Source organism: Pectinophora gossypiella, chromosome 20 (genome assembly GCF_024362695.1).
Source record: "Pectinophora gossypiella chromosome 20, ilPecGoss1.1, whole genome shotgun sequence".
Classification (NCBI taxonomy): domain Eukaryota; kingdom Metazoa; phylum Arthropoda; class Insecta; order Lepidoptera; family Gelechiidae; genus Pectinophora; species Pectinophora gossypiella.
In genome coordinates, this window is record NC_065423.1 from 5200283 (window position 1) to 5223768 (window position 23486).

At 36.8% G+C, this 23486-nt stretch overlaps 2 protein-coding genes across 4 annotated transcripts in view; one reads left to right on the top strand and one right to left on the bottom strand.

Moving 5' to 3' along the window:
- LOC126376165 (calcium release-activated calcium channel protein 1-like) overlaps nt 1–14029 on the bottom strand; it is a 66569-nt gene extending 52540 nt beyond the window's left edge. Inside the window, exon 1 of one of the 2 annotated variants that reach the window (XM_050023372.1) lies at nt 13706–14029. The gene's annotated coding sequence lies outside the window, so the exon portion shown is untranslated. The remainder of the gene's footprint in view (nt 1–13705) is intronic. The other variant, XM_050023375.1, reaches the window with a different exon arrangement.
- The window catches only part of LOC126376168 (methyl-CpG-binding domain protein 4-like), a 44309-nt gene extending 20823 nt beyond the window's left edge, over nt 1–23486 (top strand). The window contains exons 1-3 of one of the 2 annotated variants that reach the window (XM_050023383.1): nt 17416–17471; nt 20645–20708; nt 22578–23486. In XM_050023383.1, the coding sequence (XP_049879340.1) occupies nt 22589–23314 (726 nt within the window). In that variant the 5' untranslated portion in view covers nt 17416–17471; nt 20645–20708; nt 22578–22588 and the 3' untranslated portion in view covers nt 23315–23486. Of the gene's footprint in view, nt 1–17415; nt 17472–20644; nt 20709–22577 lie in introns of those variants that run through there. The other variant, XM_050023382.1, reaches the window with a different exon arrangement.

Here is a 23486-nt window from a genome sequence, read left to right on the forward strand (position 1 = left end):
GCTAGATTTCAGACTTGCAGAGTTGACATAACATAATATTTTCTGCCGAGAGTATACAGGATGTTAGTGACATCGTAACGAAAACTTTGAGGGATAATTCAAACCATGATTATGAGCAAATGACGGTGATATCAAGTGAAATTTCGGTCGCAAACGTATCATCATCATCAATTTAAGAGCCACGCTCTTGTCGGTGCAGCATTTTCCATGCTACTTTTTTAGGGAAAAATAGGGCAGTGGTTTCCCTCTTGCCTTCCGCCTCGCAGTACTCTGTCTGACGCGAGTGGGATGGCGCCCAGAGTAGTCTATTACAAAGCCATAATAGGACTCCTGTCCTCCGCTTCTGAATAGTACTGACATTTACTGCTGCCCTCTGCGCAAAAGTATGGAACTGAATAGAATATAAAATAAACACAAAAAATATGAATTTTCCGAGAGGAAAGTCCACTTGTTATCAATTCAAAATCATAGTATGAATCATCCCCCTCAGTATTCGTTACGGTGTCACTAACATTAATGTACTTGTAAGTATTTGTACGGGGTGTAAGTAAAATCGTAACGAATAGGTACTGAGGGGAATGATTCAGCTCATTATTGTGAGTTAATATCCAGTGGAATTTTCCACTAGGTCTGGTAAAAAACATGCTTGTCTATAACGTAGTATTATGTTAGATGTGACAAAATGCGTGGGTTTAGTACATTAATTTTGGCACATTACCGTTTTAGTGTGAATAAGATGTACCAGGAAATCAAAAGTACATAGATTGGTAGATACAATCTTTATATAGGTTTAAAACGTTACATTAACTTTGAACATAAGTATGTTAGGCAAGTATTTGAAGTATATAGTCATCATTATACGAAACATTAATGGCGTATTTAACCCCGTAGATGTACCTATTATCTGGAGAAGATTCATTTTTAAACGATTTCAAAAAGAAGGTGGTTCGTTTTCAGTTTATCGCCTTGGGTAAAGAGGTAATGGGTTCATTAAGCGAAAATTTAAATAAAAGCTAATATCCAAATTAGTATCTTTATTGCAATCCTCATATGAAAGTCTACTTAATTGCCTATCATTTGAGATTGAATAATAATCATGTCGGTAGTCAACTTTGGACAATATAAGCGTTAAAAAACAATAGATTTGACTTCCCATCGCACTGAGGCGACGGGGATTTTAATCAGTTTTCTAAGTACATTTGCACTTTTAGACATAAAATCTTTTTTCGTTTCTTTATGTGTATTATGAAGCGGGATAATGGAGTAGGATGAACGGATTACAATAAATAAATACCTATAGATACTTAATGTAGGTATTGTATGGAAAGTTGAATGTGGATTGCCTTGAAAGCACTTAGCCCCTTTGTCTATTTTCTAAGGCTCTGCTAAGCTATTGTGGTGTTCCTTGTATAGTTCCTTAGTTAACAGTCTCTACCCTTCGATAAACCAAACCGTAGTATTACTGTGGTAACATTGTTATTTATTTAATAATACGCTTTCAAAACACACGTACAAATTTAATCATAATATTGCAATGTTTTTCGTATTAACTTCCACTTTCAGTTTTCGGTTTTTAAACAAGAATGCGCCGCGAAAGAAGAATTAAAAATAATCAATTGGAAATCGTTTACCATTATTTATGGTCCGTTTTATTCTTAATTAAGCCGTTAATGAACTCATTGCGTAACTTATGCGTTCTATTTATTGCTGCTACCAACTTACTGATTCTTACTCTATGGTATTGGAGTACATTGGGGGCTCAAGGTTAACTTAGTTCAGGTCCTTTCGTTACATATTATACATCAATGGTACTGTCTCTCCTCCTAAAAAACTTTTTTCATTGTAAAAAAATCTGTAATTTGTTTTAGCACAATAAATTAGGTATTTCCCAAATTAATCTCAGGGACAAAGGACAACTTCACTTATATTGAAGTTATACATTTTATCAAAATATTCATTGTAGCAAGATATGATGTTTAACTTACACAGGAATTGTCATGTCGGTTATTGTGTTTATTCGAGATCTTATGTAAATGATTACACATGAGTCAGAAGGAGATAAAGACATTTTAATTTTACTTTTTTTTCAGTGGTTATTAAAAAGTAAGGACAACAATAAAGTACTGACATTAAAAATTGGCTAAATTTGGTATTGAAAAAACCACAATGTACCTATCTTAATGTAGTTTCCAACTAGTCAAGTCAGTTACTTTTTACTAAACGTCCAAACACGAAATTACAATGGAATTTGTATGAAAAGCAACCTGTGACGTCATAGAAAAACGTGACAAATGTTGCACTCATTATTACATTTTTCTTTATTAAAATTCATAAATAAGTTAAATAAAAAAAAAGAAAACTTTTTTGTCACCTTTAGAGCTGTCTTTATTTAGTAATCAGATTTTCATAATTTATTGTTGACAAAGGAAACTACCTAATTGTATAACTAATAGCAAAACATTCATTTGTTTTTGAAATCTTGAGAAAACATTTGATTTTGGAATATACAAGAATAAAGTTGATGTGTTATTTGGCCGTTAAAAGACATTGGCGCTAGCGTGAAATCTGGTGGATGTAATTGAACCGATGTTTTGTGTTTGGACAAAACAAACAATACATAATTCTAACAAAGAGAAACAGTATCGCTCTTCCGTGTGGGACAATTTCACAAAATTAACTTTGAGCCGACCTGTAATGAGATTTCAGTGTAATGCATATTTGGATTGACAACTGGTGTTTAGATAACCGCAACTCATCGTGGCATTACCTTGATTACATCACTGCTGTATAATCTGTGGTTTTGAGGAAATTATCCGGAATGACTGATTTATACGTTGGTACGCCTGGACAATGTTTCCAGGTACTTATACAAATGATGGTGATGGTACTATATTATAGGTAGTAGCCAGGTTTAGTTTGACCAACGTCCGTGAAATAGCCGCCAATGTTCTGATGAGAAATGCTTCATAAGGTGTATACACATTGGTACCATGCCACATTAACTTTTTTGACAAATTTAACTGTAAGTCTGACTAAATGTCAGATATGATAGTGCGACAGAGTCCTAAAGTGGGTACATTTACATTATATTGCTCACTGTACATGGTCAGGAGCGGATCCAGCTTTTATGTCGGGGGGTTACCAGGTCGCAGAAAACCTATCTCCATACAGAATTAGATAAAATTGCAGTGGCCACCTATGACTCAACCTGTCGCTCAGGGGGGGGGGGGGATTTGTCATGACTTCCCCTGGATCCCCATGTGTGTGTGATGTGCATGATAAAAACACACTGTTAAACATTATTGACACACATGGTGAACTAACTTTATAGCATAGGCCTTCTCGTATAAGTAAAATCAATAAGTTGACTGACATAACGGTTCCTCAATAATGGCGAACATAAAACATTGAAAGTAATGACGTACTGTCCATCTTTATTACGTTGGTTACTCACGAAGCTAAAGTCCAAACGAGATTTGGAGAGGAAACAAGAGTCATCGATGTGAGCGTTGACCATTGAGATTCGCAAAAACGTGTATGGAACTCATAAAAAAACAGATCCGCGATACAAGTTCTTACAAAAAGTTAATTGTTCTCCATTAATTGGCTTTAGACAGACATTAGACAACTCTTGGGGAACATTGTCTGTGAAAATGTATGCTTCGGTAAAACACATTCTTTTATCGTGTGGGTTGTGAGGCAGACGGCCAACATCATCAAACCTGGTGTCAGTGGGCATATTTTTTACCATAAAGGGTTACGTCATCAATTTCGGATAATTATGTGAAAGACGGATGAGTATTGTAAATAATGGGTATCCTTATTTAAAAAAAAAAAAAAAAAACATTCATTTAAAATGGTAATACATTCTAGTTGTACTTATTGAGGGTTTTACCAAAATTAACATCTTCATCAGTCATCAATACCTACATATGTATAAAATAAATTTTGTTCTGTGTGTGTTTAGGTGAATCTCGAGCATCACTAAATGATCTACATTGCTCTAGACCTAAGACAGGGTAAAAATTGTACCCAGACGAATTGAATCGAGTTCCTACCAATAACAAGTTTTCTCTCGGGATATGACCCAGGAATGCCATTTTCATACACTTATTATACAATTTAAAGACATTGTAAACCATTGAATTCGACTTTTGTTTGAGTTTCAATTCATGTTTGGATCATAGACACTTAATTGATATCACCTGGTTTATGAGATTTGTGTCCGGTTAATGGCTGTAGGCTCACCTCTTGTTAATTTGGATTTGGACATAGTTGACGAGGTGTGGGTGATGCTATGTATAGCATCCCGCAGTCAGATGTGTACCTTTGACTGCGGGATACAGCAAATGATCAGCGGGGTCTGGGTAAACGCTGAACCCTGAGTCGCTGAAGCTCTTTTTTGATGGACTGCGGCACACATGTACAGTTTATTTTGTGTTATTTATTTTATTCTTAGGTTAAGTAATTAATGTTGTTACATTGTGCAAGTAAATGTATATGTGTGTTGTGGTTTGTCCCAAATTAACGTTTTTATTATTATTTGTATGTCATTTCCATATCTCGGGCCTATGGAGTCCCGGACTTTTGACTCTTCGGCCCCACGTAGGCAGCCAATACGTAGCGACCCCTTAAGACAATTTAATCTAAATATGGTGTGACACCAACCGGCGATTATCCCCGTATGCACTATGAGAGTGCAATTATTATTATGTATGTCTGGATTGATTCCATCTCGGCTCTTTAAGGCTGGTCGTGGGCCGAAACCAAGAACCAAGCAACCAAGAACCAAGAAATTACACATTTGATCTACAGGCTATATACAGGCGTGATGCTTGGTTATGCTATGTTTAATGGAAACAGTTTTGCAATGGCCATACCAAAATACCTGATGATGGTAATGAAATAACAATACGATTGGAATAATTTTACGTAAGTAAATAAGCCACGATGGCGTAATTTTTGATTTCTATGCGTCAATGTAAACCTACGTTTTTTACGATCAGCAGGTTAATATTATGACTGCTAACCTTTCGTCCATTTTACTATTATAGGTATATTATTATTAATGGCGTAGGAGTTGGTATATAAATATGATAATGTTATAATATAATAAAACGATTATAAAGAACACTTTATAACGTTTGTTCGTTAGGATAGTGCTGTGAAACCTTTGTTTTAACTGTTAATAGAAAAGACAGGCTTTATAGTTTATAACGATTATATTACACGCTACCAATGGAGATAAACTTGTCAGGTCATATTTGGAATTGACTTTGGGATGAATACAATTATTATTGCACATATAGAATCAGAAGATATGCAAGCACTATTGATATTCATGAACTTGATATGTCATATAATAATAATCTATCTTCTATCTATGTAAAACGAAAGGTCATTGACCTACTCGCTCATCATGAAATCTCAGAAACTACAAATGCTAGGGGTCTCAATTTGCATGGGTTTTTTTAGAACGTAGATGCTCACTAAGACGGGCAAAGTTTGTATGAAACTTCTATAGGTCTAATAGTAGAGTTCCACGCAAACGAAGTCACGGGTAACAGCTAGTATTATATTAAATAAATAACTCTTTGTCACTCTGTGGTGGCTTTCGTCAGTTGATAGTCGTAATACGAGACAAAAATCTGACGTTATAGTGTTTATTATAAAAATTGCGTCATAACCGGTTCACTAGCATTTGGTATTCGTATTTTATGTAAGAAGGCCGGAATGTCAACTCGGCTTGTTTACGAGAACATCTACCTTCAAGATGTCAATGAATTACATAAATTCACGCCCTCAATCCCCATTGAAGTAGGCAGAGCTAAAAGATAACTTGTGGCGGCTGAAGGTGATTGTTGGTTATCAAACCAAACTCAGACTGGAACGTTAACTATAACGCTATACGTTATGAGCAATATCATGTACCCACTATAAAACCCTGTCGTACTAGCATATTTGACATATAGTGAGACTTACAGTTCAATTTGTTAAAATGGTAAATGGGACAGGGTACTAACCTACCTAAGTAGAAAGTGTGTAAGAACTATGGGTCAGGGTTTTTACGATATCCACATTCCTCACATAACAATTTTGGTAGAATTCATTAGCTTATCTCATGACTAAAACCCAATAAAGAAATGATTAAAATCAATACAGCATAACATAATATTACAAAGAGAAAATTTAAATCGAAAATACTTCTGACTCGACAAAAAACATTTAAAATAATATTGTTGAGCATTCCTGTTATTCGTATGGAAACTAAATAATAAATACGGAATGTGTGATTATGTATGTCTATTCACTTTTTATCGGTCATAGCTTAGGAATTCATAAACTTCAACAAATAAAATGTTTAACTTTTATAAATAATATCTACAACATTCTTTCGATGTTAGCTGTCTTTCGATGTTTATTTATTATTACCTAGTGTGCAATTTTTTTTTAAAATTATACGTATACCTAGTTACGGATGCGGTACTATTCGAGAAGGGATAGGCACCAGCAGAGGCCTAATCGTAACTCAGTTGTTTTTTATATTGACAGTAACATATACGTACAATGGAGATGGGTATAGAAATCCTATCCTGTGATTGGCTGAAACTGACAACTCCTGTAATTCAATAAAGTTTTATCCAATCATAGGATAGGATTTCACTGTCATGTCAAAATAGAAACTGAGTTACCAACGACCTTAGCTCAGGTGCAACTAGTATGATAATCTCGCAATTGGGTAGTTTCCTAGATAAATTATGAAATTCTGACAACTAAATAAAGATAGATCTAAAGGTGACAATAAACGTTTTATTATTTCTATTTAACTTATTTATGACTTTTAATAATGAGATATTTCTGTGACGTCACAGGTTGCTTTTTCATTAAAAATCCATAGTAATTTCGTGTTTTGCCGTTTAGTAAAAAGTAGCTGATTTGACTAGTTGGAAATTAGCCCATGAAAATATGGGATTGACATGTCCATTAAATCACTTCACTTGTTGTTTATGCCTGCATCGTTTATGAATGATTCTGCCAATGTCAAAGTTCCGAAGAAAAAACTTTATAAACGTAATCACATTAAGTCAATCCCATACATTTTTATCACTGTCACTGACGACTGATTTGTCCGGCCAAGTCGTTAATGCCATTTGCGGCAAATAAAAAAAGAAACTGTTGATTTTCATAACCGTTTGCAACTTGACTAATGCCCTGGGTGTGAGGAGTGAGTTATTTTAATTTTCTTTTATTTACGTGTAGGTACATGATAGGACTTTTCAGGCTTGAATCACCTGATTGTCCGAAAAAGTAAGATGATTCCGTGCTTCGGAGGGCACGTTAAGCCGTTGGTCCCGGCTATTAGCCGTAAAAACACCTCCACCAACCCGCATTGGAGCAGCGTGGTGGAGTATGCTCTATACCCCATCCGGTTGATTAAGGGGAGGCCTGTGCCCAGTAGTGGGACGTATATAGGCTGTTTATTTGTGTTACATACGTGATAGTACAGGCAGAGATCTAGGTATAGTACAGGCATAGATCTAGGTATGTAAACATCCACGTATATCGTATACGCATTACGTAGTATGTTGAGAACAAAACGAAAGGTTATAAACTGTCGCGGAAACTGCGGGAACTCCTATAAATGCTAGGTTACCTGAACATAATAGCAACTAAAAGCAGGTTGTGTAAAGGTTTCGTTTATATTTAGCGTATTTCACTTCTCAAATTCCTATACACGTTGAAGAAATAAATGTTCTAGGTAGTCCGTCTTATGCAAGATTAAAAACTCCTAAGTCGAAGACAGAACACGTTCACCTGTTTGTCTTCCCGGGTATGCCGTAAAATCCAACAAAGATGTTGTGCCCTTTCTAACATGATGCGATTGTCCATCATATTTGGGTGATAAACCTCCTTTGTCACCATAAGGTTCATCGTATCCATCTTAGGATTTCGTATCAACGGCGGCTGCAAATTGTCTTTGATTATTTGTGGCTCCAACCACCCCATTACGGATTACAAGCGTGAATTTATTTATGTATGTATGACATGTATGTAATACTTACACTCGGTGAAAAACTTGATTATTTTTACAATAAAATAGAAACAAGTATATAGTGCGAAAGTGACATTTCAGTAAAATGTACAGTTCTGACAGCTGTCAAATTAATCAAGATTTATTTAACGGAGTATCGTGCATTTCTGTCCCATACATTTTCTAGTACTTTGAATGTTCTATGTTGCTTATCGTGTCGCGTTTGACGATATTGACTTTGGCCCTGACTGAAGTATAGGAACCTTAAATGATGACACTTCATGGTGATGATACTTTGTTACCTTCCTGATATAATACTAGTTCGACTAGGTGTTAGCTGCGGCCCTGACTGCTATTTTAACTGCTATTACCATTAGATATTTTTACCAAATAGTCCTGGTAAATCTTTCCTTGAGTTCCTTCCTTTTTTGAATTTCCCTGTACACTACTCTACACATTATAGTGTTTTTAAATTATATTCTTCTAGTTTACCCTTGTTATGTCCTCATTAGCTTACTGCGCGGTATAAAATAGTATAGTGGATTAGAGTATAAGGAAATGGGGTTTTAGAGGTAACATACGTCTTTTGTAAGAACGGAAGACTCGACCGAAACCCTCCTATAACTACACACTCAATTCGTCAGGCCAGCTTTATTGTGTGCCGTGTGACCAGACCTTCAAGTCGAAGTTCGGTTTCGCCAGCCACATCAGAGCCTACCACAATGACCCGGGATAGATATTTAGGATTCGCCGTCGCCGGATACGGTTTGGACGACATGATGATGACGTCTTTTGTTCGTTTCGTTTTTATTTTTCTGCAATTTTCTAAGTTTATAACGACTAAGGTAGAGTGATTAAGTAATACAGGCTAAGTGGAATGCAACTAGCAAGGTTGTGTGAATATTGTTGCACTTTATGTAACTTTATTTGAACTGGGAAGTGTTCTGTAAACAGATAAGTAAGTTACGTTGTCATACCACCCACCTTTGACCCTCTAAGGCTAAATAAGGTGGTTTTACCACTTAAGAGTTAAAAATACCTAAACGTCATCTTCATTCATAAAATTGCTTTTTAAATTAGTCTATGACATTCTAAATATTGTAACGGACTCCGTGGTCCAGTGGTTGAGCGTTGGGCTCGCGATCCGGTGGTCCCGGGTTCGAATTCCAGTGGGGATATATCACAAAAATCACTTTGTGATCCCTAGTTTGGTTAGGACATTACAGGCTGATCACCTGATTGTCCGAAAGTAAGACGATACGTCCTTCGGAAGGCACGTTAAGCCGTTGGTCCCGGTTACTACTTACTGATGTAAGTACGTAGTCGTTACATGAGTCATGTCAGGGGCCTTTGGCGGCTCAATAGTAACCATCGGGGTTGATGAGGTTGCTAATCCACCTCACAACCCACACGATATAAAAAGAAGAAGACTAAACTACTACTAGACTCGACTAGACTTTCCGTGTGGTTTCTGTCCTGTGTTAAATGTAATGTACCTGTCTGTGTGTCTGTGGTGTCCGGAAGTAATAAATGTTTCTTTCTTTCTTTAAATATTGTAATGAGTTATTTGATGGCAAAATATAATTGAAAGTATGGGAAATCACTTCATAATCCGTGATGAAAAGCTTGATTTTGCGTTTGGAATGCGATTATACATCAATCCCTACTGATTTATAAGAGGTAGATTTACCTATGACTGCATAGGATCATTCCAGACTAGTCATACAAAAGATAGTTATGATGTGCTATTTTCAGTTTACATAAGTAATAATGTTATGTCTGACTATCGTATAACAAATGAACTGAAGGGCCGGTTTTCTCACAATTGGAGTCACATTGGACGGGTATTCCAGCTCATCGAACATCGACTATTCATTGGTTAAGATGGTCTCGTTCAGATAAATACTTATCTTGGTGATTATGTATTAAAAGTATCGTGACTTTTAATACAAAATCACTAAACGTCAGGTCAACGGCTTCCATAGTCCAGTGGTTGAGCATTAGGCTCACGATCCGGAAGTCCCGGATTCGAATCCCGGTGGGGAAATATCACAAAAATTAGTTTGTGATCCCTAGTTTGATTAGGACATTACAGGCTGATCAACCTGATTGTCCGAAAGTAAGATGATCCGTGCTTCGGAAGGCACGTTAAGCAGTTGGTCCCGGTTACTACTTACTGATGTAAGTAGTCGTTCATGAGCCATGACAGGGGCCTTTGGCGGCTCAATAGTAACCCTGACACCAGGGTGAATGAGGTTGGTAATCCACCACACAAACCACACGAGAGAAGAGAAGAAGAATGGCAGGTCGAAACTTACTCCCAGAATTAAAATTTTGTAGGATACTCAGTATAGGTGCAATTTTGTTTGCCTATTATTTTTTTGTTATGTAAATGGCTGTTCTTTTTGCCATTAGAGCACGCTTTGAATGAAAACATTATTATTTTACATTGAATTATGTACGTTTTATACCATAACCGTACGGCCACGAGCATTAATATGTATACACTTGGTACCATGTCAAATTAACTTTTTTGACAAATTGAACTGTAAGTCTCACTAAATGTCAAATATGTTAGTGCGACAGAGTCCTAAAGTGGGCAGATTATATTGCTCATGACTGTACGTCACACGACTCGAACATTTTGCAATTTAGTTTCAGTAAAAAAACATGACAATGACAATGAGAGCTATAAACATATTTAATGATACTAATGTTTGAGATGCGGTGCTTGATAACCCTCACCTGACATCCGCAATTTTTGATGAGACACAGATAGGTTTTGATAGAGGAAATGTAAAAAAAATACATAACTTATATTTTTTTTTATTTTTGAGACTGGTACCGAGACCGTATTGTGGTTTAACGGTATCCGTGGATTACTTAACTATGTAATTAATGAATTAATGTATATAATTAATTAAAAAAAAGTTTTTTTTAAATAATTTATTATACACAGAATAACACAGAAACACAATATGACAACATGAAGAGAGACAAAAGGTACAACTTTTTTATTAACATCTGTTGTTGTGTACAATAAATTATTAAAAAAATAAAAGTTTTTTTTAATTTATTAAAATTAATTAAAATTACACTTAAATGTCCACTTGTGTTCCATTTTTTCCTTAGGATGCTGTCGAAAAAACCGCTTTGTTTGGTCATAAACAACAAACTACCAAACCTACCTCCAACGCCAAACACAAACGTGGGAAAAATATTCGATTTACTTAGAATCTATTTATCTCCGTGGTCTAGTGGTTACAGCGTTGGGCTCACGATCCGGAGGCCCGGGTTCGAATCCCGTTGGGGACATTGTTGAAATGACTTTCTGAGACTGTCCTTTGTTTGGTAAGTACATTGCAGGCTTGAATTATCCGATTGTCCGAAAAAGTAAGATAATTCCGTGCTTCGGAAGGCACGTTAAGCCGTTGGTCCCGGGTTCCTAGCCCAAACATCTCCACTAACGCGCACTGGAGCACCGTGGTGAAGTATGCTCTACGTATATACCCCCTCCTTTGTTGATTGAGGTTTGTTGGTTGATTGAGGGGAGGCCTGTGCCCAGTAGTGGGACGTATATAAGCTGTTTATGTGTTGCAATCTATTCTGATACGTAGAGCATGTAAAAAAAATAAAATAATATCTAAATAAGCCCCTAGTCATAAGTGCTCCATCGCCGGTTGGTACCAACCTACGAATAAATATTATTTATTCGTAGATTGGTACCAACCTACCGGTGAACCTTGGGCTTAAAGCCAAGAGCCTCAGGTCCTCGAAGCAGACAATGATTCTAATGATAATGACACTATATGAGCAATGTCATCGTAAGTTTATTCAATTAAGTGGTTTTTTAAGCACACTTAAGAAATTATTAATATTTTTCTTCAGTATGTATGTTTACAATTTCATATTCTAACACTCAGACCACAGAACAAATAAGGACGATTTTTCACTCGTAGATAATTACACTAAACTTGTACTAGAAGGGGGTCACTTCACTTTGTTTTTCTTACAGTAAAAAGTTTGTATATGTATGTATATATTTTTGATAATTTTTCATCATAATTTGGAAGAACACAGTGGAATGTAGATTCCTGATATAAAAATATTTGAAGCGTCTTTCCGTGGTATTAATCTAAATAAAGGACGCCGGGAAAGTAATTAATAAGCAACCTAATTTCATTTTTAGCTTGTTATATTTTTAATAACGTGCACGAATCTTTAATAATGATTAAGGAAATTGCTTGGTTTCTGTACTTTAATGTAAAGTTAATGGTTTGTTTACCGTCGATTATAAAGATGCCTTGTCATTCGTCAATGGGGGACTTCCCAGGCTATGTCCCCTAAAAACAATACAGATGGCGTTGTACAGCTTAAACGTGATAAATAAATAAATTACCTATTTTCTCATTACTCAGGTTGATTATTCCAAAATACAATGTAATGGCCTCCGTGCAGGCCTCCGAACAGCCTCCGTGGTCTAGCGGTAAGAGCGTTAGGCTCACGATCTGGAGGTCCGGGTTCGATTCCCGATGGGGACATTGTCGAAATCACTTTGTGAGACTGTCCTTTGTTTGGTAAGGACTTTTCAGGCTTGAATCACCTGATTGTCCGAAAAAGTAAGATGATTCCGTGCTTCGGAGGGCACGTTAAGCCGTTGGTCCCGGCTATTAGCCGTAAAAACACCTCTACCAACCCGCATTGGAGCAGCGTGGTGGAGTATGCTCCATACCCCCTCCGGTTGATTGAGGGGAGGCCAGTGCCCAGCAGTGGGACGTATATAGGCTGTTTATGTGTACAATGTAATGGAAGAAGCATACTTATATAAAAATAATTATTGCTTCGTATTTCATATTCTCTTTATTGTGATCAGAATAATAATAGGTGAAAGATGTATTGTGTCGGGTTGTAATAAAAGGGGTCATCATTTATTCCCAAAAACAAAGATAAAAGATGCATAATGTCTGTTATCCATGAAATTAGAAGGTTAAACGAAGGAAAATCTGTACAGCGCCATGTATATTGTGTTAGAGGAACGTAGCCTGGAAAATCCCTCATTGAGCAACTGAAATATGTTTATATCTTTGTTTTTAACTCAAGCTGAGATAATTTTGTACAAAGTAATTGTTCTTGCTTACATCTCACAACAGTATTATATTCTTCATTATCTCTCTCTCTATTTAAGAGCTGCGCTCTTGTCGGTGGAGTAACCGCCATTCCTCTCTTCTTCCCGCCAAAACCTTCACCTCCCGATACGACACGACCTGCACCTTCTCTTTTATTTGTTTCATAAATGTTATCCTAGGTCTACCCCTTCCTCTCTTCCCTTCAATTTTTCCTTCTATAATGTTTGTTATAAATGAATCGTGTCGTATCAGGTGGCCAATATGGTTCATTCTTCATTATGAGCACGCATAATGAACGCTGACGATAAAAGTAATATAACCGTCATGCCTAATATAGAATTTTAATTTAATTTATCTTTAGAAGTATTTGTAGCGAAAATGTAATTTACATTCTGTTATGGTATGCAGTTTAAAACTTCCGCTTTTCATAGCGGCTTTCTATAGCGGGTGACCATTTCTAAAGGCTTCCAGAACAGATTTATGAAAGCGCCCGCTACCGGTGCGAGCTAAGCAACAGGCTTTACAGGAATAACGAGATCCGACTCACCGTCCGCAGTCTACGGCCCCACTCGCTCCTTGACCTTCCAGAAGTGAAGTTCACCACAATGCACTACCCGCAGACACTGAACGCACTGGGTAACGGAAACCGCGGCAATATCTGCAAACACGACATTCATGCATTCATTCGACACCGTACACCGGAGAATTCCGCGCGACCGATCGTCGTTAACGCTTTGTAAACAGTGTTCCTTTTTCAATACTCGCGTCGCGAATCGATATCGCTATCGATTGTTTTTTTTTTGTTTTTTTTTTATGAGGTTTAGCGCGCGAGGCGTGCTGCCGCGTCGCTGCATGCGTTCGCAATACGCGGCTCGAAAGCAAGTTTGTTGTTGACGCCGCGAAGAAAAGCAGACGCGGATACACGTACTGGATATATGCATTGATCGAAGCTCGCGTTCCAAGACGCGACCAGCGATATATTAATTAATCGATGCGAAATAGTTTGCAATCCCATTGTTAACTGTAATTAATAATTACCTATTGTTTTACCGACAGCCGCCTATGATTGGTTCGTTTGCACTTGTATCTGACATACCATGAATTAGGTTCGCTCGGGCACCTGTCGTTGATACCGAATTCGTGTCGTTCAAAGATTTAAGTATTTTTCTATTCACCCAATCTGTTTCTATGTATCTTTTTACTAAGACAAAACATTAAGCTACCTAAAAGTTACTTTAATACACTTTTACCTAATGTTTTCACAGACGTTTGTAAATGGGTCATTATTAAGTGTGTTCACTTAGCTCTACATGTGTTTATATTTAAACCTAAAGTGCTAATGAACATCTTAAATATACTAAATGGTTTTACTGGTATTAAAAAGGTGTTACAAGTGCGAAGATGTTCATACTTATATCATAACATTTTACTGTATAAATGTGAATACGTAAACATTTGCATACTGCGCTGTTCGTTCTTTATGACGAGGCGATCGATATTTCAAGTGTAATTTTAGCTTGTTAAGTTGCATATTTTAAGTAAGGCGGAATTTTAGATTTTGCGAGATAATAACTGACGCTCGCGATCTCTTTTAGGGTAGATAGAGCTGGACGACGAAAGAAAGAAAACGGCTGCCTTTTTCTTTATTTATTTTAGTTTTTTTATTTGTTTAGATAGGTATACCAACAGTACACATTTTGTAAAGTTATAAAATGCAAGTCTTAAATTAGTTTTTGTATAGGTATGTCTCCCAATTACAGGTACACACTGCATTCACAATTACAACAACAAAATATCAATAAAACTTAAACAGAAATTATCTTCTAAATTAAAACAGCCATTTTTCTGTAATGATTGAATTGTAGTTTTGCCGCATATGACATTCACTACTTGGCCGGGCAAATAGGAAGCGCTGAGGGCTCTTACCTGGTAGAAAATGTAAGACAACAGTCCTGAGGTTTCTTAGTTGGGCGCGAACCTCGGCTCAGGGTTCATGTGAGAGGATTATATGTATATTATTTGAAAGAATTAATCGACTCTAGTGGGCCGATAGCGGTAAGCGTTAAATGAGGGAAATCGTCGACCACGCCGGCGGGGTCGGTATCGGGAAAAACTGCTCCCGCAAATATGTTGATTTAGTGCCGTAACAGGTTAGGCCTTAGGCAGAACGTATTACTTAATTTTCTGCCAGGCCCAGGATGATGAGCAGCATGGAATATTCTCAAGGTTTAATAGTCCCTGACCTGACCATTCATAAGGCGTACGAATAACAAATGACAACACAATGACTAGGTGTCAATGATCCAGAGACACATATAAAGACAAATGCAAACACAACTATAAAAGTCGAGTTTTATTTTTAAATAACTGTGTACCCAGCCAGATATTGAAGCTGGGACTCGCTTAGCCAATTGGCATGAATCACTATGCAGACAGGCGTGCTACCAATCAAGCTAATCGATCGTCAAGATGTCTTACAAAAGTAAGATGATTCCATGTTTCGCAGGGCACGTTAAGCCGTTGGTCCCGGCTATTAGCCGTAAAAACACCTCCACCAACCCGCATTGGATCAGCGTGGTGGAGTATGCTCCATACCCCCTCCGGTTGATGGAGGGGAGGCCTGTGCCCAGAAGTGGGACGTATATAGGCTGTTTATGTATGCATCCATCCATAGGGAAGGCCCGTGCCCCAGCAGTGGGGACGTTAATGGGCTGATGATGATGTAAGTATGCAGACAGGCGTGCTACCAATCAAGCTAATCGATCGTCAAGATGTCTTACAAACACGATTTGTAACTATAACTTTGTAAATGTATCAATATAGTTATTAGTATGCGACCTTCTAAAGGAAATACCTTTTGCGGTTGGCGTTTACATCCTTTTGAATGAGGTACTTTCAAATCAAATCAAAACAAATATACTTTATTGCACATAACTAAATTTCAACAATCAGACATAACACATGAATACAGTCAATTTCCAGGCTACGTCCCCCAAAAATAATATAGATGGTGCTGTCGAGATTTAACGTCATAATTACCTATTTTCTCATTACTCGGGTACATCATTAATCAAAAATAAACTGTAAGCATATTATATAAAAATAATTGTTGCTTGATATTTGAATCAGAGGAGCCCGGTGGCGCAGCGGTAAACGCGCTCGGTCTGCGATTGTTGAAGTTAAGCTACTTTCGCAAAGGCCGGTCATAGGATGGGTGACCACAAAAAAAAGTTTTCATCTCGAGCTCCTCCGTGCTTCGGAAGGCACGTTAAGCCTTTGGTCCCGGCTGCATTAGCAGTCGTTAATAACCATCAATCCGCACTGGGCCCGCGTGATGGTTTAAGGCCCGATTTCCCTATCCATCCATAGGAAAGGCCCGTGCCAAAGCAGTGGGGACGTTAATGGGCTGATGATGATGATTTGGATCACATTAAATATAGCATTATGTTGCTACTTATATTGTTCTCTTTATTTTGATCACAATAATATTGGGTGGAAGATGTAATTGTGCGTGCGTGGTCATGCATACCCAGAAACTAAGATAAAAAATGCATGTGTGTCTGTTATCCATGAAATTAGAAGGTTAAACGAAGGAAAATCTGTACAGCGCCATCTATATTGTGTTAGAGGAACGTAGCCTGGAAAGTCCCTCATTGAAGGACGTTTAACTTTGTTATTAATATTTAAATAAATAAAATAGACTTTATAACATTCGCCTTTGCTTTGTTTACATTGTAGATTCCAATTAATCTAATAAGGCTTTTCGGCGGGAAACGGGAACGGGACAGTTGCTTTCTTCATTGAGTAATCTAAATAATTAATACGCGAAGTGGTGTTTTGTGGTTAATGATCGCATTAAGTTAGTCGGAAGACATTCGCGAGTGTTATTATATTGGAGTATTCAATAAACAAAGTGTATCTGCCTATTTTCGCTTCGTGCCGGGAAGCCGCTTCATAACTCAAAAGTTTATGCGGACTTTTGAGTTAATTCGTTTGGGGTTCGGAGTAGGAGTCTACTCCGAGGGTGGGGGCTTAGGTTTCATCATCATCACCTTTCATCATTTCATTAATCATCAAGAAAAAAAATACGTCAGACATGGCTGTATGGGCGTAGTTGCCTTACCCTTCGGGGAAAACCCAAACAAAAAAAATAATAATCTAATAACGCACAATAAAGTAACTAAAGTAGTAGTCAATAAAGTATTTAATCTATCTATCTATGTAATCTGAAGAAATTGATAGACACTTTTCTTTTACAGGAGCGCCTGCCATCTGACCTTGCCAACCCGGATGGATGAACACGCCAATTATAGGTTAGTGCAAATACCTGCGAATTATTTTACGAGATTTATAATAATACCCCTGCTTGGGATTTAAACCACTGAATTAGACCGAGTTTGAATTCATGTTTGAATCACAGATAAGTAATTCGTGGCTGACTTTGCAAACTGACGTATCTACAATTTCCTGCTAAAATAATTTATGTCTTATTGACAATAGCATAAGGTCCAATCAGATCCGCCAAAAATTGAGGTACGTCAGTTTTTCGACGTCAACGACGAATTGATATACGTTACAAGGATTTGTGCCCGGTTAATGGCAATAGGCTTGCCCTCTATCATATAGGACTTAAACATAGTTGGTGATGAGTGGATGTATATACTATACACTACTGCCTACACCTTCGGGGATACAGGCGTGATCTTCTTCTATCGTGTCGGTGGTGAGGTGGAAAACCAACCTTATCAACCCAGGTGTCAGGGTTACTATTGAGCCGCCAAAGGCCCCTGACATGGCTCATGTAACGACTACTTACTTACATCAGTAAGTAGTAACCGGGACCAACGGCTTAACGTGCCTTCCGAAGCACGGATCATCTTACTTTCGTACAATCTGCTGATCAGCCAGTAATATTCTAACCAAACTAGGGACCACAAAGTAATTTTTGTGATATGTCCCCACCGGGAATCGAACCCGGGACCTCCGGATCGTGAGCCGAACGCTCAACCACTAGACCACGGAGGTCGTTTGGCGTGATGCCATGTTATGTTTAAAAAAATACAAATTACCAATTATATTTTTAAAACCTAACATATTATTTTTATTCTATTCAAGGAAGCACCTTCAACTGGCAACTTAGACATAAACTTTAGCGTTGAATATTGACTTGACATTGACTAGAAGTTGAGTACGCACAGGTATATACTGTACAGGGTTAGGCTAATCCGTCAACAAGAGGCTACTCGACGAGCCAATATATAAAAACCCATTACCTTTGCCCTTCATCAAGTGGCCGCTAGGAGAAATAGACAGGTGAAGGTTCTGTGTAAACTGGTTGCCGATTGGACGTGTATAAGTACACCATATGCTAGGTAGGAGTGTACGCGCCAACCCACGCTCGCCATGAAATACAAAGCTTTTAGCATCTTAATTTTTTTATTCACCTAATGATTTTGGACAAAAAATGAAGTCATAATGTAACGCTTATGAATGACGCATCTGTCTTCGAATCACGTGAACAAAGTCAACCTAATTTGAATACACCTGGCAAAACAGCTGATTACCATACATATATTGTATATAGGGTGTTAGTGATATCGTAACGAATAGGTACTGAGGGGGATGATTCGGCTCATGATTCTGAGTTAATATCGAGTGGAATTTTCCGTTGCTGTTTTACATGGGGGTAAGTGACACTGTAAGGAATATTGAGGGGGATGATTCAGGCCACTATTCTGAATCGGGAAATTTATGAACATTTTAGTGTTTTAAAAATTATTTTCAGTTCCACCTTTTGCGACGGAAGATTCCATTTGATATGAACTCGAAATCATGATCTGAATCACCCCTCAAAGTTTTCGTTACGATGTCACTAACACCCTGTATATGTATTGCAGGCATATTGTGCCACTGCCCTATTTTTCCCTAAACTGCTACGCCGACAAGAGCGTGGCTCTTAAATTAGTGATGATGATGATATAATAATTTAAGCTTATATTTATATGCCTAAGTTACCAACCACATGGATCTAGTTGTTCGATAATAAAATATTTTTATTTTTATTTATTTTTTAATTTATTTTTTACCACCTTGGGCATGTGCTTGTATGGTAACATATAAATAACTAACTTGTAACTTGTATTTATTAGATAAATAAATAAATATTTTCGTCACGCCCATTTCTCACCGGGATAAGCAATAGTCTCCCATTTGCTTGCGATCTTGACCATATACTTCCCTTGCTCGTCTTGTATGTTATGTATGTCATACACAATAAAAATGTGAGGGTCGCTTCACTATCTACACCATCTAACGACCCTCAGCTGAAACACCAGTCGTGCGGATGATATTGCCCCTCCCGTATTGGACTTTTCAGCCATACAAGACGTTGCCACAGAAACGCTGTATAAATCGTCTGATCAAGATGTAAAGGCCTCATCATCATCAGCTGTAGAACGCCCACTGTTGGGTATAGGCCTCCCCCAAGGATCTCCACGACGATCGGTCCTGCGCCAAAAAAGCCTATGATGACACATTTATAAGCCACGGACAAAATCGACTGTTTTTTATAGTACAGCCTAATTCATCCCTCTGCTGGTATTCTTCACATTTTATTTTAAAATCGTGCTGGTTTTCAAAGAATGCGTTCCAAATGGTCAATAACCCCGGGCTCCCATAACACATTTGGTATGTTTACAGAAACCGTTTTCCTTGTTTCTCTTACAGATTATTTTATTTATAACAACATAGCATCATGCCTGCATCGCCGTGGGGATAGGCAGAGGTGTATAGTATATAGCTATAGCAACATATTATACATTAATGGTATATAGTTATATCGAACCACTTCTTACTACCTATGTTTAAACTACTTAATAAATTCAAACTTGATTTGTCCGTCCGATTGTTTTTTATTGAAAAATCTGTTAAAACTCCAGAATCGTCCTTTCCTAATATACATATTATAAACACGAAAGTTAGTCATGATGTATGGATGTTTCTTACTATTTTACGAAAAACTACTCAACAAATTTCGCAGTCTTCTTCTATCGTGTGGGTTGTTTACCAATTTCATCAACCCTGGTGTCAGGGTTGTTATTGAGCCGCCAAAGGCCCCTGACATAGCTTATGTAATTACTAAGTAGTAACTTATATTAGTAAGTAGTAACCAGGATCAACAGCTTAACGTGCCTTCCGAAGCACGGATCATCTTACTTTTGGACAATCAGGTGATCAGCCTGTAATGTTCTAACCAAACTGGGGATTAAAAAGAGATTTTTGTGATATGTGATATCCCAGTGCGGGATTCGAACCTAGGCCCTCCGGATCGTGAGCACAACGCTCAACCACTGGATCATGTAGGTACCCGAGTAATTATCACGTTAAAGCTGTACAACGCCATCTATATTGTTTTTGGTGAACATAGCCGAGAGAGTCCTTCATTCTAATTTATTACCTTAACAAGTTTTTAAATTGGTTTGTGTAGTTTCAGCACTTTGTAACAAATGAACTATACACACAGAAGTCAGGTGGTGACAGTGGTAACAAACGTGATAAGTACCATTTTTTTTTTTTAATTTTAAGTCTTCAAATCAAATCAAATCAATGTATTTGCGAGAACACATATAATACAAAAACGTGGTAAAATATTTCAAATAACAATGTTGTGATGTGCTCGGCCTGTATGCAGGCGTACAAATATACATAAATAAATAATAACAAAGAAATGGTACGTCTTACATTTCAAATATGATTTTTTTTATAATAATAAGTTAATGTAACGTCTTAAACCTAAATAAAGATTATATCTATCTACCTATCATACACACAGACATACATAGCGGTCAAATACACATAACCCTCCTTTTTGCTTCGCCGCGGTCGGGTAAGAAGTAAATGTCTTCCAGTAGACACTTGAACAAAAATATAAAAGTACTTACTGATAAATTATTCTTATCAAATAGTTAAAACTACTGATGTAAGTACCGAATAGTTTTATATTTGCCATATTGAAAGTTTATTTTTACAAAGTAATTATTTGCACAGGTCTTTAAATGGCAATTCAATTAAAAGTTAATGTTAACATTCAATTAGGTACCTCACAAAGTTTAAGGTCTAATACAGTCGACTGACAGCTAATTAATTTTATATTTAATGTAGCTATTTACTTTTAAAAATAAATAAATTCTTCTACTTTCTTACAGAGATGATATTCCCCTCGTATTCCAGATAGCAAAAATGTTACAATTGTTTTATTAGCAAGTTCAAAACACTTTTTAACCGTATCATAACAGGTCGATTTTCTAATTTGACTATGTACGATACGCTGCAAAAGTCCAATCAAATCAAATCAAATATACTTTATTGCACAGAAATAAATTTCAACAATCAGACATAACATAACACATGAATACAGTACAATTTGGGCGGCCTTATTGCTCCAATCAGTTTCTTGCAAATAATAAATTAACTGGTTTGGATACATGTCGTTTCTGTAATAGACCAAGAACACCTAAAAAACATAAATCTTACAATTATGACAACTAATGGTTCATAATTTCACTACTGTTTAGAAATAATTACCTTATTAGGCTTTTACGGAAGTTCACATAAGGTTTGCAATATTAATAAAGATCTGATGTGACAACCGGGAAAAAATATAATTATTATAGGTAGGTTCTTCTATCCTACTACAAAGCTTGGTTTGGTGTTGCTAATATAAAAAAAACACCATAGAATTCGTTGAATTAAATCACTGATAAATGATGAAGAGGTGTAAAAACCCAAAGCGGTACTTTACACCGTGTTTTTTGGCCTACGAATGATGTAAGTTGAGTTTTTTTAACGTTTGTTCGAAATATTGTAGTCTTTATTCTGATTAATGGCACTCGAAATATGTGAAGTCATTTTGTTTTTGATTTTTAGTAGGTACTTACCTATATATGTATGTAGGTAGAGGTGTGAGAGTAGGTAGAGAGTATAAGGGTGGAGCGTAATAAGTGACTGTACGATTTACCAAATACTTTTTTTATTTAATGAATGAATGAATGAATGAAATATTTATTTCAGATATTTATCCATATTTTGTTAGTAATAGAAGATTATATCTAAGTTAGTAAAATTTATAATTAAATAATAACAAAATAAGTACCGTTTACAATTTTAAATTCATTCGCCTATCCGGAAGACAATTTGTTGGCGAAGTGATACATACCATTTAACCTAACTAACTACAATAACCTAACTAATTATACAATTTTCCACAAAGATTGCTATTCGCGATTCTAAAATTTGACTGTGTAAGTTGTCAATACAAAAATCAGTATCATTTTCTAATAATAATAATTTCTATATCTAATAATAATATTCCACTAACTAAACTATCCACATTATATTTATGTCATGAATTTTCTTTCCAGATTCCACAACAATGGCAGAGGAACATTGTGTGAGCAGATTTTTCCTGGAAGACACCAAAAACGCCTCTATGAAGAGCCCAAATAGATTGTTGTTATCTCCAACAAAAGACGTTGACGCTTCGCAGAATTTAAGCCAGAGCTCCATGGATTCCGATACAGACATACTAAGCTTATCACAACTCACCATAGACGAACAAGAACCTATAAGCATACAGCCATTCTACAATATAACGCCTAGAGAAATGCCAATATCACCGCACTACGTATTTGAAGAAGAATTCTCTACAAACCCCTGGGCGCTTTTAATAGCAACGATCTTTCTGACGAAAACTTCGGGCAAAAACGCCAGGCGCTACATTAAAAGTTTCTTTGAAGAGTACCCAACTCCTTATCATGTGTTAGACGAAAAACCGTCGGCTTTAGAAATATTTTTTGATAACTTAGGGCTAAGGAAACGAGGAGCAATGATTTGGAAGTTAAGTTATCAGTTCGTGTCGTCGAAATGGCGTCGGGCAAGTGATCTGTGTGGCATAGGGAAATATGGGGAGGATGCGTACAGAATATTCTGCCTTGGTCACACAGATCTGGATCCTGGTGATAGGTATTTAAAGCTGTATTTGGACTGGCTGCGAGGGCACACTGGGTTTTTGCAGGATAATGGAGTGACAGACAGCGAATGTATCATTGAAGATCCGGTTTTGAAGTACTATACGATAACTTTACGAGATTTTGTCTAATTTGAGATGTCTGCATATTATAATTATCACGTTTTCTATAAATATTTTAAGTAAATCACTGTGATAGTAGTTTAAGCAATATTTTCTCTCTCTGATTTTTCATGGTAATCATGTAGGTACCTACATCATGTTTAGTTAAACTGTTCATTTGAAAATAAACAATATTAAGATA